The 12,913-nt window shown below is 35.7% G+C and overlaps 4 protein-coding genes and 1 non-coding gene across 5 annotated transcripts in view; 4 read left to right on the forward strand and 1 right to left on the reverse strand.

Moving 5' to 3' along the window:
* LOC104713667 (DNA oxidative demethylase ALKBH2-like) lies at window positions 332-2,139 on the forward strand. Its single transcript, XM_010430840.2, has 7 exons — window positions 332-443; window positions 515-594; window positions 751-844; window positions 988-1,206; window positions 1,308-1,424; window positions 1,511-1,703; window positions 1,802-2,139. Exons 1-7 carry the CDS (start codon window positions 336-338, stop codon window positions 1,990-1,992), a joined length of 1,002 nt encoding a protein of 333 aa, XP_010429142.2. The 5' UTR covers window positions 332-335; the 3' UTR covers window positions 1,993-2,139.
* LOC104713669 (putative FBD-associated F-box protein At5g53635) lies at window positions 2,348-4,086 on the forward strand. The gene is made up of 3 exons (XM_010430842.2): window positions 2,348-3,348; window positions 3,449-3,592; window positions 3,698-4,086. Exons 1-3 carry the CDS (start codon window positions 2,761-2,763, stop codon window positions 3,986-3,988), a joined length of 1,023 nt encoding a protein of 340 aa, XP_010429144.2. The 5' UTR covers window positions 2,348-2,760; the 3' UTR covers window positions 3,989-4,086.
* Window positions 8,485-10,030, forward strand: LOC104713670. The gene is made up of 5 exons (XM_010430843.2): window positions 8,485-8,666; window positions 8,780-8,856; window positions 8,988-9,111; window positions 9,200-9,499; window positions 9,600-10,030. The coding sequence occupies exons 1-5, from the start codon at window positions 8,544-8,546 to the stop codon at window positions 9,867-9,869; spliced, it is 894 nt and encodes a 297-aa protein (XP_010429145.1). The 5' UTR covers window positions 8,485-8,543; the 3' UTR covers window positions 9,870-10,030.
* Window positions 10,178-10,250, reverse strand: TRNAR-ACG. The gene has a single exon. It is a non-coding gene; the product is annotated as a tRNA-Arg (tRNA).
* The window catches only part of LOC104713671 (ras-related protein RABH1d-like), a 1,463-nt gene continuing 1,203 nt past the window's right edge, over window positions 12,654-12,913 (forward strand). Inside the window, exon 1 of the mRNA XM_010430844.2 lies at window positions 12,654-12,795. Within this exon, the coding sequence (XP_010429146.1) occupies window positions 12,679-12,795 (117 nt within the window). The 5' untranslated portion in view covers window positions 12,654-12,678. The remainder of the gene's footprint in view (window positions 12,796-12,913) is intronic.

The raw sequence follows: 12,913 nt of genomic DNA on the forward strand, positions 1-12,913 counted from the left end.
GGTGGGTGTGAAGTTATGAAAATGAAATATAAAAATTAAAAAAAAAAATTACTATAATTTTGTAGAATTAAGTAAATTAGCCACCAAACCCTTTATGAATCTTGCAAACCAGAGTTAGAAAAGCTAGTCGCCGGCGGCTGATGATGATGTCACCGGGAAGATCAAATGCTATATTTTCGTTTTGTTTTTTTTAATACTATAATTCAATATAAATATAATTTCAATAATTAATTTTTTGTTGTGATATTCTGGAAAATAAAAAATTAATAAAAGTTAGAAACGTATATCGGTTTGTTCAACTAATGAAACCGGTGTGAATTTTAATTTGTCTCAGCATGTCCGGTTTAGCTCGATTTAATATATTTTCCGGTTTACCGTTTTCGTTTAGAATCAGAAAAATTAGAGTAATGGAGGAGAATTACGTCTCCACCGCCGCTGACAAGGTTCGTTTTCCGGCCGTTTACTCATCGGTTTTGATTATGTACCTGTTCTGATTTGATCCATTTTTGTTCAGTCGTCTGATGGAACTGGCAAGGTACTTGGTGGCGGTCAAATCACGGCCAACGAGGAAGCTGAATCGCTTAATGAGACGAAGTAGTAACAAATTTCTATTTTTAATCTTAGATTTATTGGATTGGGAAAGAAGCAATTTTTTTTACTGGTTAAAAAGTCCGATTTTGTCTGATTGAGTGTGATTTTACTGATTTAGAAATGGTTTCAAGTCTCTCTCTCTTTCAATGTTTCTTACAGGAAGAACTCTTCAGGGCACAAGCTTAAAGAAGAAGTGACTTGTAAAGATGATTCAAATTACAAGACAGGACTCCACCATTACCATCAAGATCAGGTTCATGTTCTTAACCATTACTCCCTATTGAAAACCTTTAAATTTATATACTTCGAGATTATCACAATATAAGATTAGTCAGTGCAAAATTATATATGAGGTTTAACACATGATGTTGTGTGTGTGTGTGGTTTGATGTGTAGCGGAGGATGAGTTTGACATCCATTGTGGCAATCAAGTCTCCTACCTCATCTAGTGACGCTCCCATTAGGAGAACCATTGATCTTGGCCATGGAAGCGACCTCATATACATTCAAAGGTTTCTTCCCTTTCAACAATCTTGGACTTTCTTTGATTATCTCGACAACCATATCCCTTGGACCAGGCCCACCATTCGTGTCTTTGGTCGATCTTGCCTTCAGGTTTTTCCCACTTCACATGAATCCTATACCTTGCTTAATCGTATCTGTGTATAGTTTGTGTTTTTGTGGCCTTCTAATCCATATGCAATTGCCACATGTAGCCAAGAGATACTTGTTATGTTGCAAGTAGCGGATTGACTGCGCTGGTGTACAGTGGATATCAACCTAATGCTTATTCGTGGGATGAGTTTCCACCTCTCAAGGAGATTCTGGATGCTGTAAGATTGAAACTCCTGTGTTTTATGTCCTCTGTGTGTTCTTAGTGGTTGTTTGAAACTAAAAAGTTTCTGTTTTGTTATGTCAGATTTACAAAGCGCTTCCTGGTAGCAAATTCAACAGCTTGCTGTTGAATAGGTACAAAGGTGCAAGTGACTATGTTTCTTGGCATGCAGATGATGAAAAGATTTATGGTCCAACTCCCGAAATTGCTTCGGTTTCGTTTGGATGCGAACGTGATTTTGTCTTGAAGAAAAAGAAACACGAAGAATCTTCACGAGGTAATAATAATGGGACCTTTTGAGTCAGGACATCAAACAGAGTGTTTTCCTGCAAAAACAGGAAACAAACATTTGTTTGTTTGTGTGTGAACAAACAGGGGAAGGTGGACCGGCATTGAAGAGGTTGAAGAAAAGCAGCAGAGAGAATCATCAACAAAGTTTGACATTGAAGCATGGATCGTTGCTAGTGATGAGGGGATACACTCAAAGGGACTGGATTCATTCTGTGCCAAAGCGTGCAAAGGCAGAGGGTACTCGTATCAACCTCACCTTCAGGCTTGTTTTGTAATCCGAGGCCATCATAGACAAGAATGTGGGCTTGTTTTTTTTTATCTCCATTGACATTGACTAGGCTTCCCTTATTAATTATGTATAAAACGCTAATCGGTGTAGACATTTCAAGAAGCTTTACTAAACCGAAATGTTTTGGAATTAACCATTGGTTCGGGTTGGACAAAACCTAGTTGGTTTCAGTTCCAATCTTTTTAATTGGATGACTTTGATTAGGGTTAGGTTAAGTTAAGTCGAAAGAAGACCACTAGTGGTTGTTTGAAACTAAAACGTTTCTCTTTTGTTATGTCAGATTTACAAAGCGCTTCCTGGTAGCAGATTCAACAGCTTGCTGTTCAATAGGTAGCGACTATGTTTCTTGGCATGCAGATGATGAAAAGATTTATGGTCCAACTCCCGAAATTGCTTCGGTTTCGTTTGGATGAATTGTTTGTTTCTCTGAAATTTGTGTTATACAGAAGAAAGGGTATGAAGGAAGATAGAATAAGCCAATTACCAGATGATTTGATTTGTCAGATACTTTCTCATCTTCCCACAAAGGATGCTGTTAGGACAAGTGTGTTGTCCACCAGATGGACAAATCTCTGGCTTTGGCTTCCTTGTTTGGAATTTTCACTTTTTGGAATCAGAAAACGCACTCCCTTGAGTTTGGCTAACAGGTTTTTCGATTCCAGTAGGGTTTCATGCATAGACAAGCTAAAGTTAACTTTTACCAATGTATATTCAGACATAGTAGACGGTGCCTCTTATCTTACGTCATGGATTGATGCTGCAGTTAAGCGTAGGATCCAACATTAAGTGCCATGTAAATGATATATATCGTTTTGAGATCCCCTTGAGCCTTTATATGTGTGACACACTGGTATCCTTGAAACTTGATAAGGTGGCATGGGCTAGTGCTGAGTTTGTTTCCTTCCCTTGTTTGAAGACTATGCATTTACGCAACAATACGTTTCTTAATGAAGCCGCTTTCGAGGCACTTGTCTCATGTTGTCCTGTCTTAGAAGAGTTAGAGATTACCGGATTTGAAGATTTTCCAAACGTACATAGGGTGCAATCTCAGTCACTGAAGAGGCTCACTATCAGACGATTACTGACTATAGAGTTTGATTATGTTCCTGAACTTGTCATTGATGCTCCTCTACTATGTGGTTTGAAAATCTTTTATTTAGCAGCAAATATCATTATAACAAACACTCTGGAGTCCATTGCCAAGTTAGATATTAATCTCAGCTTTGGTTTTGAGGGTTCTGACGAAGAAAGCGTTTCATCCAAGAGAAGTAACATCCGCAATTTTCTGTCCAAGATCTCGAGGGTCATGGATATGACGATATCTTCTTCCCACACTTTCAAGGTATATATATACATATATATATATATATATGAATTGGGAATGCACATTTAATACAACGATGAAAAGTTTCTAACCCACTATACGTTATGTCTGGTTACAGGTCATTCATCAGTACTCCAAATTAGAACCGCTGCCTCAATTTGGTTACATGTCACGCCTGTGCCTCGATCTCCATGCATCCGAACTGAAATGGTTGACAACAACATTTCTTGAGAGCTGCCCGAATCTGAAATCTCTCGTTTTGGTGATTAAATTTTTTTGTTGAACCCTATGATATTTTTCTCATGTCTATGAAGTTAGTTTCTGCTATATCATTTTGACTATGTTTTCTCATTTCCTTTTTCCTCAGGCAACTTATGAAAGTGATCTGCGCTCTGAGGATATGGATCAGATCAGTTTTTCATCTGTGCCCAAGTGTTTGCTATCATCTCTAGAATCTGTTCATTTCGAATTCAGATACCTAGCCGAAGGATATGCTGTAGTATTTAAGCTAGGGAAATACTTCCTAGAGAATTCGGTAGTCCTCAAGAAGCTCCATTTGCATTTGTTATATCATCCAAGAAGAGATGACATCTTCCAGGAATTCCTCAGATTCCCTAGAGGCTCTACCGAATGTGAGGTTGTCGCGTCCTTTGATTGATAGAAGATTAGAGGTTTTACGATTTTTGTGTAGAGATAACGCTAATATGAGTAGTAGTTTGATGGTTGGTTTGGCTTTTCAGATGATATTGATATTTACTTGGGGTGGTTTTTTTTCCTCATTGGTTTCTGAATTTCATATGACCTTAGTTTAAATTTTTACGGATTCGTCAATCCCATCAGGTTAGACCCATTTTCTCATGCATGCTTGTCTCCCTTTCTCCCTCATTCTGTCTAGGAAACTATATTTGTGAAGATTCAATCTAATTGCTCACGTGAATTTACTTAGTTCACGGTTTGATTTTAACCGCTTCGTCTAGAGAGTTACTCAAAGAGTAACAGAGCATAGACACATGATAGACGAAAAAGTCTAGTGATCAAGCAGAGTGTTAAGTTAAGAACAAAACTAGTTAACTTAAAGCTATAATACTATGTACAAATATATAAAACGAATGGGGAAGAGATACCAACAATGCAGATGAAGAAAGGGGGTGTGGAATAGCTTTGTTTGAGTCTCTGTTTTTGAGTTGTTTGTATTAGCTCTGTTTAATAGTGCTTTATAGTTGTTTCTTATGGCTTCGTCTAGGTAGTCTTTCTTTGGCTCTTTTGTAATGACCTTTTTAACGAGGAAAAAAAATGTGAAGGAGAAACTCGATTAATATATGAAGGAGAAATTATCACTTTATCAGTAGTTAAGTTTCATACCTATAGAATGAGCATATGCCAAGTCACAGATGGAACATTCTCCAGAATCTGATACATGCATGGTAGGTTTCAACCTCTCCACCAAGATAACAGCAACAGAGTCTAACTGTGTAACATCCCGGATTTTATATTGTGTTATGATGGATCCTAATTAAGCCCAATAAGGCCCAAGAAGAGCTAAGTCACTAATTCGACAAGGGTAATTGTGTTAAACGTGGATGCACTCATATCGCGCCGTCCTTGTTTTGTCGAGAGAAGAGAGTTTGTAAACCCTAATCCTAAGTCTCTCTCAACGTCGGAGTTCACCATCATCACCGGTTTTCTCATGTTTTTGTCATTGCCATTGTTGAGAAGGAGAGAAAGAGGTCACGGAGACTTGTTGATTCGCCACCGTCAATCACCGCCCTTAGTCAAGCCATTGTGAATCACCGGAGTTTGAAACCATGTGTTAACCACTGTCAGCGGAGATGTCAGCCGCTGTCTCCGTAACAGCCATAGCCATTGTCGAGGCCGTTCAGGGTAAGGGAACCCTACTGTTCTTTCGTAACTTGCGCATGAAGTAAATGATGTTGTCTAATGATCTGTTGTTGTTGTTGTTTCATGTTTGAGCCATGAGGATCTAACCGCTGAAAGCTTTAATGGCCGCGTCGATGTCAAGCGGCCGATCAGATCTGTCGAGTAATTGCCGAGAAAGGTAATCGGCTGCACCTTGCCTCGTGTTGTTGTTGTTGTGTTTTGTTGATTATTGAACCGAGTCTAAACCAATGAATCTTAACTTATATAAGACAAGAACCGTAACTTAATTCATTTGGACGTGAGCTGACTTATGGTTTGGTGGTCACGTGTGGGAGTGTGGTGTTGTGCTATTAGTTTGAGTTGAGATTTGATTATGAAACCAAAATTCATGTGACGTGAAAGTGGAATTGTGGTATATTAAATTATTAGATTACGGTCTAATTAATTTAACTGAAATATATCAAAATTAATTAAAGACTTTGGTTTGGGCTGGTTTAATGTAATGTTGTTATCTTAAACCGCTGCAGATTGAGAACTGTTGTTGAACCGGGTTTTCGTTGTTGCAAGTACTAAACCGAGGATGCTATTTGTGTGGTCAAGGTGAGGACTAGTTGGTGTCTTTTTCATATGCCGATATGTTTAGATAGTTACTTAGTTTAAGGTTAAGCCAAGTATACCTATGGATTATATATAAATAATCTTAGTTGATTGTTGTGTGTATAATATATATATATATATATAATATATTTACTAAATAAAAGATAAGGAAAAGGAACTAGTAATAGGATTTGAAAATTAAAAGAACTAGATATTTAAAATGGATTGCGTGGTGTGTGATATGCATGTTTGTATGATAAAATAAATTGTTTGAGTGTGGGGAGAAAATGTGCCAAGAGGCACGAAGAAGCGGGTGAGCCNAATTATATATATTAAATAATCTTAGTTGATTGTTGAGTGTATAATAATATATATATATATATAATATATTTACTAAATAAAGGATAAGGAAAAAGAACTAGTAATAGGATTTGAAAATTAAAAGAACTAGATATTTAAAATGGATTGCGTGGTGTGTGATATGCATGTTTGTATGATAAAATAAATTGTTTGAGTGTGGGGAGAAAATGTGCCAAGAGGCACGAAGAAGCGGGTGAGCCGCAGAGAGTCCTACAAGGAANTGCGCATGAAGTAAATGATGTTGTCTAATGATCTGTTGTTGTTGTTGTTTCATGTTTGAGCCATGAGGATCTAACCGCTGAAAGCTTTAATGGCCGCGTCGATGTCAAGCGGCCGATCAGATCTGTCGAGTAATTGCCGAGAAAGGTAATCGGCTGCACCTTGCCTCGTGTTGTTGTTGTTGTGTTTTGTTGATTATTGAACCGAGTCTAAACCAATGAATCTTAACTTATATAAGACAAGAACCGTAACTTAATTCATTTGGACGTGAGTTGACTTATGGATTGGTGGTCACGTGTGGGAGTGTGGTGTTGTGCTATTAGTTTGAGTTGAGATTTGATTATGAAACCAAAATTCATGTGACGTGAAAGTGGAATTGTGGTATATTAAATTATTAGATTACGGTCTAATTAATTTAACTGAAATATATCAAAATTAATTAAAGACTTTGGTTTGGGCTGGTTTAATGTAATGTTGTTATCTTAAACCGCTGCAGATTGAGAACTGTTGTTGAACCGGGTTTTCGTTGTTGCAAGTGCTAAACCGAGGATGCTATTTGTGTGGTCAAGGTGAGGACTAGTTGGTGTCTTTTTCATATGCCGATATGTTTAGATAGTTACTTAGTTTAAGGTTAAGCCAAGTATACCTATGGATTATATATAAATAATCTTAGTTGATTGTTGTGTGTATAATATATATATATATATATAATATATTTACTAAATAAAAGATAAGGAAAAGGAACTAGTAATAGGATTTGAAAATTAAAAGAACTAGATATTTAAAATGGATTGCGTGGTGTGTGATATGCATGTTTGTATGATAAAATAAATTGTTTGAGTGTGGGGAGAAAATGTGCCAAGAGGCACGAAGAAGCGGGTGAGCCGCAGAGAGTCCTACAAGGAATTCTCCTTGTAGTTGTGTGGTGGTCTACGGGCGCGGAATGCGGGTAGATCAGGATTGGGTGACAAGCCAACGTGTTGTGCGTGGAAGAAGTGCGAGAAGCATGAGGAATCCGGATACGCAAGTGAAAAAGTGCAGGAAGAAGTGCGAAAGCATGAGGAATCCCGTAATGCACATCGTTGTTTATGGGACGTAGTCTCATATGTTTGATGTTTGTGTGTCGTTGACACGTGATTGATTGCTTGTCTTAGGTTTAGACTTTGTGATGGTCTGAGCATGTTTGTGTATGAAGACTTCGTGAGCCCTAAGGCTTGCCCTCGCTGAGTAATCTTAGATTGCTCATCCCTCTCTTTCTCTTGCAGGTAACATTGAGGAGTAGATGATAGAGTTGGTGTTGGTGTTAGGAGCTGGAGATTATTCTTTTATTTTCCGTTGTTGGATTTATCAAACTGGTTGTTAGTTTCGGTTTAACGTTTAAATGGTGGTTTGAAAGACGTTTAAATTGAATTAATGAATTTTTCTTGGTTATTTTCGGTTAAGTATGGTTTACTTGTGGTATAAGTTAACCTGTGACATGCCATAGAAATTGGGTGTTACAAACTGCTTCACAACAGTTCCTCGAGTTGGCCTATGCGTAAGTAAGTTAATGGGTATACAGAGAAATCCCCCTTTCGTCACTGATGTTAAAACAAAACCAACCACGAAACCTCCTAGTATAATGAAACAATGATACCTCTCAAATAGACTGAACCTACCTAGTGATTAAAATATCTTGACAGTGATTTTATTTTATATTTATACTATTACTAATCTATTGCAGTTCATAAAATAATGTAAAACATCTCGAGAAGAGAATTATGTACACATTAAGTTTTTCAAATTTTACAATCTCAAAATCATCTTAGAAATTTCCAAATTAATTTTGTCGTTCGTGTAATATGTTTATGTAACCTATATCTATATTTAAAAAAAAAACTGTTTGGTATTTTGGATAGCTTTGATTTGAATATTGATGATGTATTGTAAACTCTGTTTTTAAAAGTAATCTAAAGATAGACGTTACAACGAAAAAAAACAAAAGCAACGTCCACTAAAATTTTTTAAATATAAATTATTTTGACAGAACATAAAGCGAATAAGAAAAAAAAAAAAAAAAAAAACNTCTCACTCCCAAACGATATTTTCAGTTTTTTAGAATTGTGTAACCTTTTTTTTTTTTTTGATCAAAAGAGTGGAAGAATCAGAGAGAGAGAGTTATGGAGGAAGAGAAGAACAACGTCACGGCGTTAAACGATCCGCATCATTCCACCGCCGATCTTCTTTCTTGGTCTGAGATCCGCCGTCCCGATTATTCCACCGCCGCTAACCGCTCTAACCAGGTCTTTTTTTCCGGCGAGAACTCATCGTTTCCGTATGATTCCGTTTCGGTTATGATACCGACGAGTGCGATTTCGTTCTGATTTATCCCAATTTGTGTGTTTTTTGTTTACAGCCGTCTGATGGAATGAGCGAGGTTCTTGGTGGCGGCGGTCAGATCACCAACTCTGAATCCGAATCGCTTAATAAAAAGTAATCGGTTTCTATGTCTCTCCTCTCGATTTTGTTTAAAATTTTATCAGATTTGCTTGATTTAGGGTTTTTGGTTTGATTAGATGATGAAATTAGGGTTTTAAATTGAGAAAAATGGTTTTGCTGTTTAGTGTTTCGTATAGGAAGAACTGTTCGGGGCATAAGCTGAAAGAGATGACTGGTAGTGACATATTCTCTGATAATGGTAAAGATGATCCAAATCACCAAACTAGAATCCATTACCATCAGGATCAGGTATTATATATATGTCACATTTTTAAGGATTCAGTTGATGGTAAATGGGGAATGATGTTTCTATGTGATGGTTTTACTGGTTTTGTAGCAAAGTCAGATATCTTTCAGCGGTGAAGAGAATGTGACTCCTAAGAAACCAGCTACGTTAAACGAGGCTGCAAAGCAAAAGGAGCTGAGCAGGACCGTTGAAACGGAAGCGGATTCAAAGAGCAAGAAGAAGCAGATATCCAACACCAAGAGTAAAGCTATGAGAGGTCATGATATCTTTGCATCTCCTGAAACCCAACCTCGCCGCTTGGTAGCTGTGACACAATCAGAAGTGAAAGGAAATAAGAACGCGGAGGAATCCGCACCGAGGAGCTCTCGTGGATCTGTCAAAGTCTCTACTGTAAGTAGTGTCCTTGATGATTCCTTGTACGTACTGTGATGATGTTAGTTAGGGTGGCTTGAAAAAACTGATCTGATTCATATTTTTTTTTTGTTAAAAGGGGCAAAGCGGCAACAGGATGTTTAGTGAAGAACATGTTGTGAAGTCATCAAGGAAGATACATAACCAGAAGTTTCAAGAACTGACAAGCAATGGTATCTTCAAATCTGATAAAATCCCTCCTGGTTATTCTGAGAAGATGCAAAGCTCAGCTAAGAAACGGGAAATGAGCGGCCACAATATATTTGCAGACGGGAAGTCGGAATATCGAGATTACTATGGTGGCGCAAGGAGACCTCCCGGTGGTGAGAGCAGCATTTCGTTGGTCTAAAATGAAACCTCCGAGATTCTTAATAATATGTTCATGTTTAGGATTTAGTTTTCTTCCTTAAGTTGTGTTTACCACAAGTGGTTTGTGTTCGTGTGGTCTTTTTGTCTATGCTCTTTATTCATAATAGATAACTTCAACGCGTACTCGTGTGTTCTGTTCTCTTTCTTTTCCTTCAATTATTGATTGGGCAGACGAGAGAGACTACATAAATTACTAACACTTTACTGTTTACAGGATGATCCGTGAAGTCGGTGTACGACGTCGTTTGGAGACGAGAAAGATTATATTAAAAATTATCATCAAAGAACCGACTCCACTGGGGATCGAACCCAGAGTCTCTGGTTTCGTAGACCAGCGCCTTATCCATTGGGCCATGGAGTCATTTTGGTTAAAAAGATCAGCTTAACTAAAAGAATAGCTATTATGAGTGAATGCAGATGACCAACAAGCATTTGCTTTAGGAACAGATGTTTATAATAAATATTAGGGGCACCATTTTGAGAAATAGTCCGATAGTGTAGTGGTTAAATACCTTGTTCGTTCGAGTCCTAGTACTTTTCCTTATTCCTAGTTTACTTTTTACAAAAATCATGAACAACTACTCAGTTTGTATTTGGGCTGGGCAAATAGAATACTATACAATGTTAAGTAATATCCGTTACACAGAGATGATGGACAAACAATGTTAAGTAAAATTCCAAGTTTTTTGTTTTTTAAAGAATATAAACCTTTACCTACCATGCCAATGCATATATACCTCATAGCATCTAAAACATTACTACTTTCTAATAAGCCTTAGGAGCTAATTAATTAAAAACAAACTGAGTAGTTGTGAATTTATTTACTAGTGTGTTGTTAATGGTCAGAATATCATCAACTTGTCTTTTTTTGTTAAAAATAAGTAACTGTGAAAAAACGAGAGGGAATTTATGATTCTCATATTAGTAAGATCATATAACCTATACAATGAAAAATGTTCAAATCAATTAATGTATATATAGATATCACTGAACATATATATGTTTATGTTCGGTTGCCTATTTAAACATCCATTTTCTTACAATAAAATCAAATCCAATCAAAGAAAGAAAAAAAAAAAGCAAAAAAACTGACTAAGCATATCCTAGTTATTCTTATGTTTTCTCTTTTTTTTTTTTTCTTTGACAATTCTTATGTTTTCTCTTCTTATCATCAAAAGTGTGAGTAGTTACGTGTACGACGAGAATGATCCTGAGAGTGACGAAAGCGTTGAAATTCTTTACTGAAGGTGGATGACATTTGTTATTTAAAAAGTTAAAAATGATATACACATATTAGACGGTTTGGTTACCATGCAATACAAAGATGATATATACTTTTAATTGTTTATATATTCATATTATATTATAACTATAATAAGATCATCTATATATAAATTATTTGATACATTTGAGTATAGTTTACATTAAATTCTATATAAATATAAAATTATATGTGTGATTGTTTATATATTGCAGCAAATTAGTTATTCTTTGGTTATTTGAAATGTTAAATAAATACTAACAAAAAAATAAGTAAAATATATGCAAAATATAAACAAAACATAAGTAAAATATTTTTACATATGTGATTTTATAACACATAAAATAGACTCTCAGATATCATACCATTTATTTTTTATTATTACATTAGTATTTTGTTAGTTTATTAAAAGTATTTTTTCGTATAAAATTTTAATATAAGTTTTCAATTTTCATGTGGTTTTTTATTTTATTTTTAAACATCTAATATATTTATAATACTCTATTGATATAAATAAAGGCTAGGAAATATAAAATAGGAAGAATAAACGGAAAGAAGAAGAAGAGTAAACAGAGAAGGCTAATTTGGGAGATACAGAGAAGAAGGTGAGTTAGGGTTTGTTGAGCGGCTGAACTAGGTCTTCTGTTATTATATAGAAAATGAGACCCTCACAACTCCCTCGCAAATTTGCTACGTTACTTCCCAAAATACACGCAACCCTTCACCAAACAAATAACAATAAAATTCCTAAATGTTAAACGTTTGGCTCATGGATTCGACTTATTAACAAAACATGTTCATTTCACTTTAAAAAGTTTTGCGAGAGAAATGTGAGAATATTGCTAGGGTCCTCCCAATTCAATCGCAAATTGATAAGACATATCTTCTGGATTGAGTTCTCTGAAGTCCCTATTTGTAACGGATATATAATGGAAAAGCTATTGTATATAATAACATAGTGTATATACTATATAACTATATATACTAATATATATAATGTCACTTGGCCGACCACAAAAAAATTTAAGCAATGTCACTTGTTAGTAAGGACAATGTTTGTTTGTCCTGTCTCGTTCAACCCAATCCAAACTTTTCATATTGTTAGTTTTAAATTTTTATAGAAATATCCATCCAATATATAGTTCTCCAATTTCCTTAGAAATAATTAAAGGTGATATTTGCTTTTGCATTTTATACAAAAGAAAGAGTTCACGTAAGTCTTTTGTGGTATATAACAAGGCTCATACCATGATGTGGTATTGGCTTACACTAGGAGGTTCATTTGAGAGGGAGACCCGAAAGGCTTTTTACTGATATGTTCTTTTGGTGTCAACGGACATAAATTAATAGAGAAAGGGCTAAAATGTACTTTTCAGAATCCGTCCTAGTCGTCGTCGTGCTTGGCTGTTTCTTCACTTTCCAAAAATAGACTCTCCTTCTTCTCTCTATCGAATACGTTTAAACATTTCTCTGAAAATTTTGAGAACCTGATTCCAACTTTTTTTCAATTTTAATAAAAAGAAGAAGAATGGCGTCGGTGTCACCATTGGCGAAATATAAATTGGTGTTCTTAGGAGATCAATCTGTTGGAAAAACCAGCATCATCACTCGTTTCATGTATGATAAGTTCGACACAACCTACCAGGTACATCTCGGTCATTGAGATCCTCTTGTTCTGTTTTTTTTTTTTTTTTTTTTTTTTTTTTTTTTTTTTTTTTTTTTTTTTTTTTTTTTTTTTTTTTTTTTTTTTTTTTTTTTTTTTT

This window comes from Camelina sativa, chromosome 9, assembly GCF_000633955.1.
Source record: "Camelina sativa cultivar DH55 chromosome 9, Cs, whole genome shotgun sequence".
Taxonomy (NCBI): domain Eukaryota; kingdom Viridiplantae; phylum Streptophyta; class Magnoliopsida; order Brassicales; family Brassicaceae; genus Camelina; species Camelina sativa.

Coding starts and splice junctions, on each gene's coding strand:
- LOC104713667 (XM_010430840.2), top strand. CDS start 336: ATGTCCGGTTTAGCTCGATTTAATATATTTTCCGGTTTACCGTTTTCG. Junction 1,425..1,510: donor TCAAGGAGATTCTGGATGCT/GTAAGATTGAAA, acceptor TTGTTATGTCAG/ATTTACAAAGCGCTTCCTGG. Junction 1,704..1,801: donor ACACGAAGAATCTTCACGAG/GTAATAATAATG, acceptor GTGAACAAACAG/GGGAAGGTGGACCGGCATTG.
- LOC104713669 (XM_010430842.2), top strand. CDS start 2,761: ATGCTGCAGTTAAGCGTAGGATCCAACATTAAGTGCCATGTAAATGAT. Junction 3,349..3,448: donor CTTCTTCCCACACTTTCAAG/GTATATATATAC, acceptor GTCTGGTTACAG/GTCATTCATCAGTACTCCAA. Junction 3,593..3,697: donor ATCTGAAATCTCTCGTTTTG/GTGATTAAATTT, acceptor CTTTTTCCTCAG/GCAACTTATGAAAGTGATCT.
- LOC104713670 (XM_010430843.2), top strand. CDS start 8,544: ATGGAGGAAGAGAAGAACAACGTCACGGCGTTAAACGATCCGCATCAT. Junction 9,112..9,199: donor TCCATTACCATCAGGATCAG/GTATTATATATA, acceptor CTGGTTTTGTAG/CAAAGTCAGATATCTTTCAG. Junction 9,500..9,599: donor GATCTGTCAAAGTCTCTACT/GTAAGTAGTGTC, acceptor TTTTGTTAAAAG/GGGCAAAGCGGCAACAGGAT.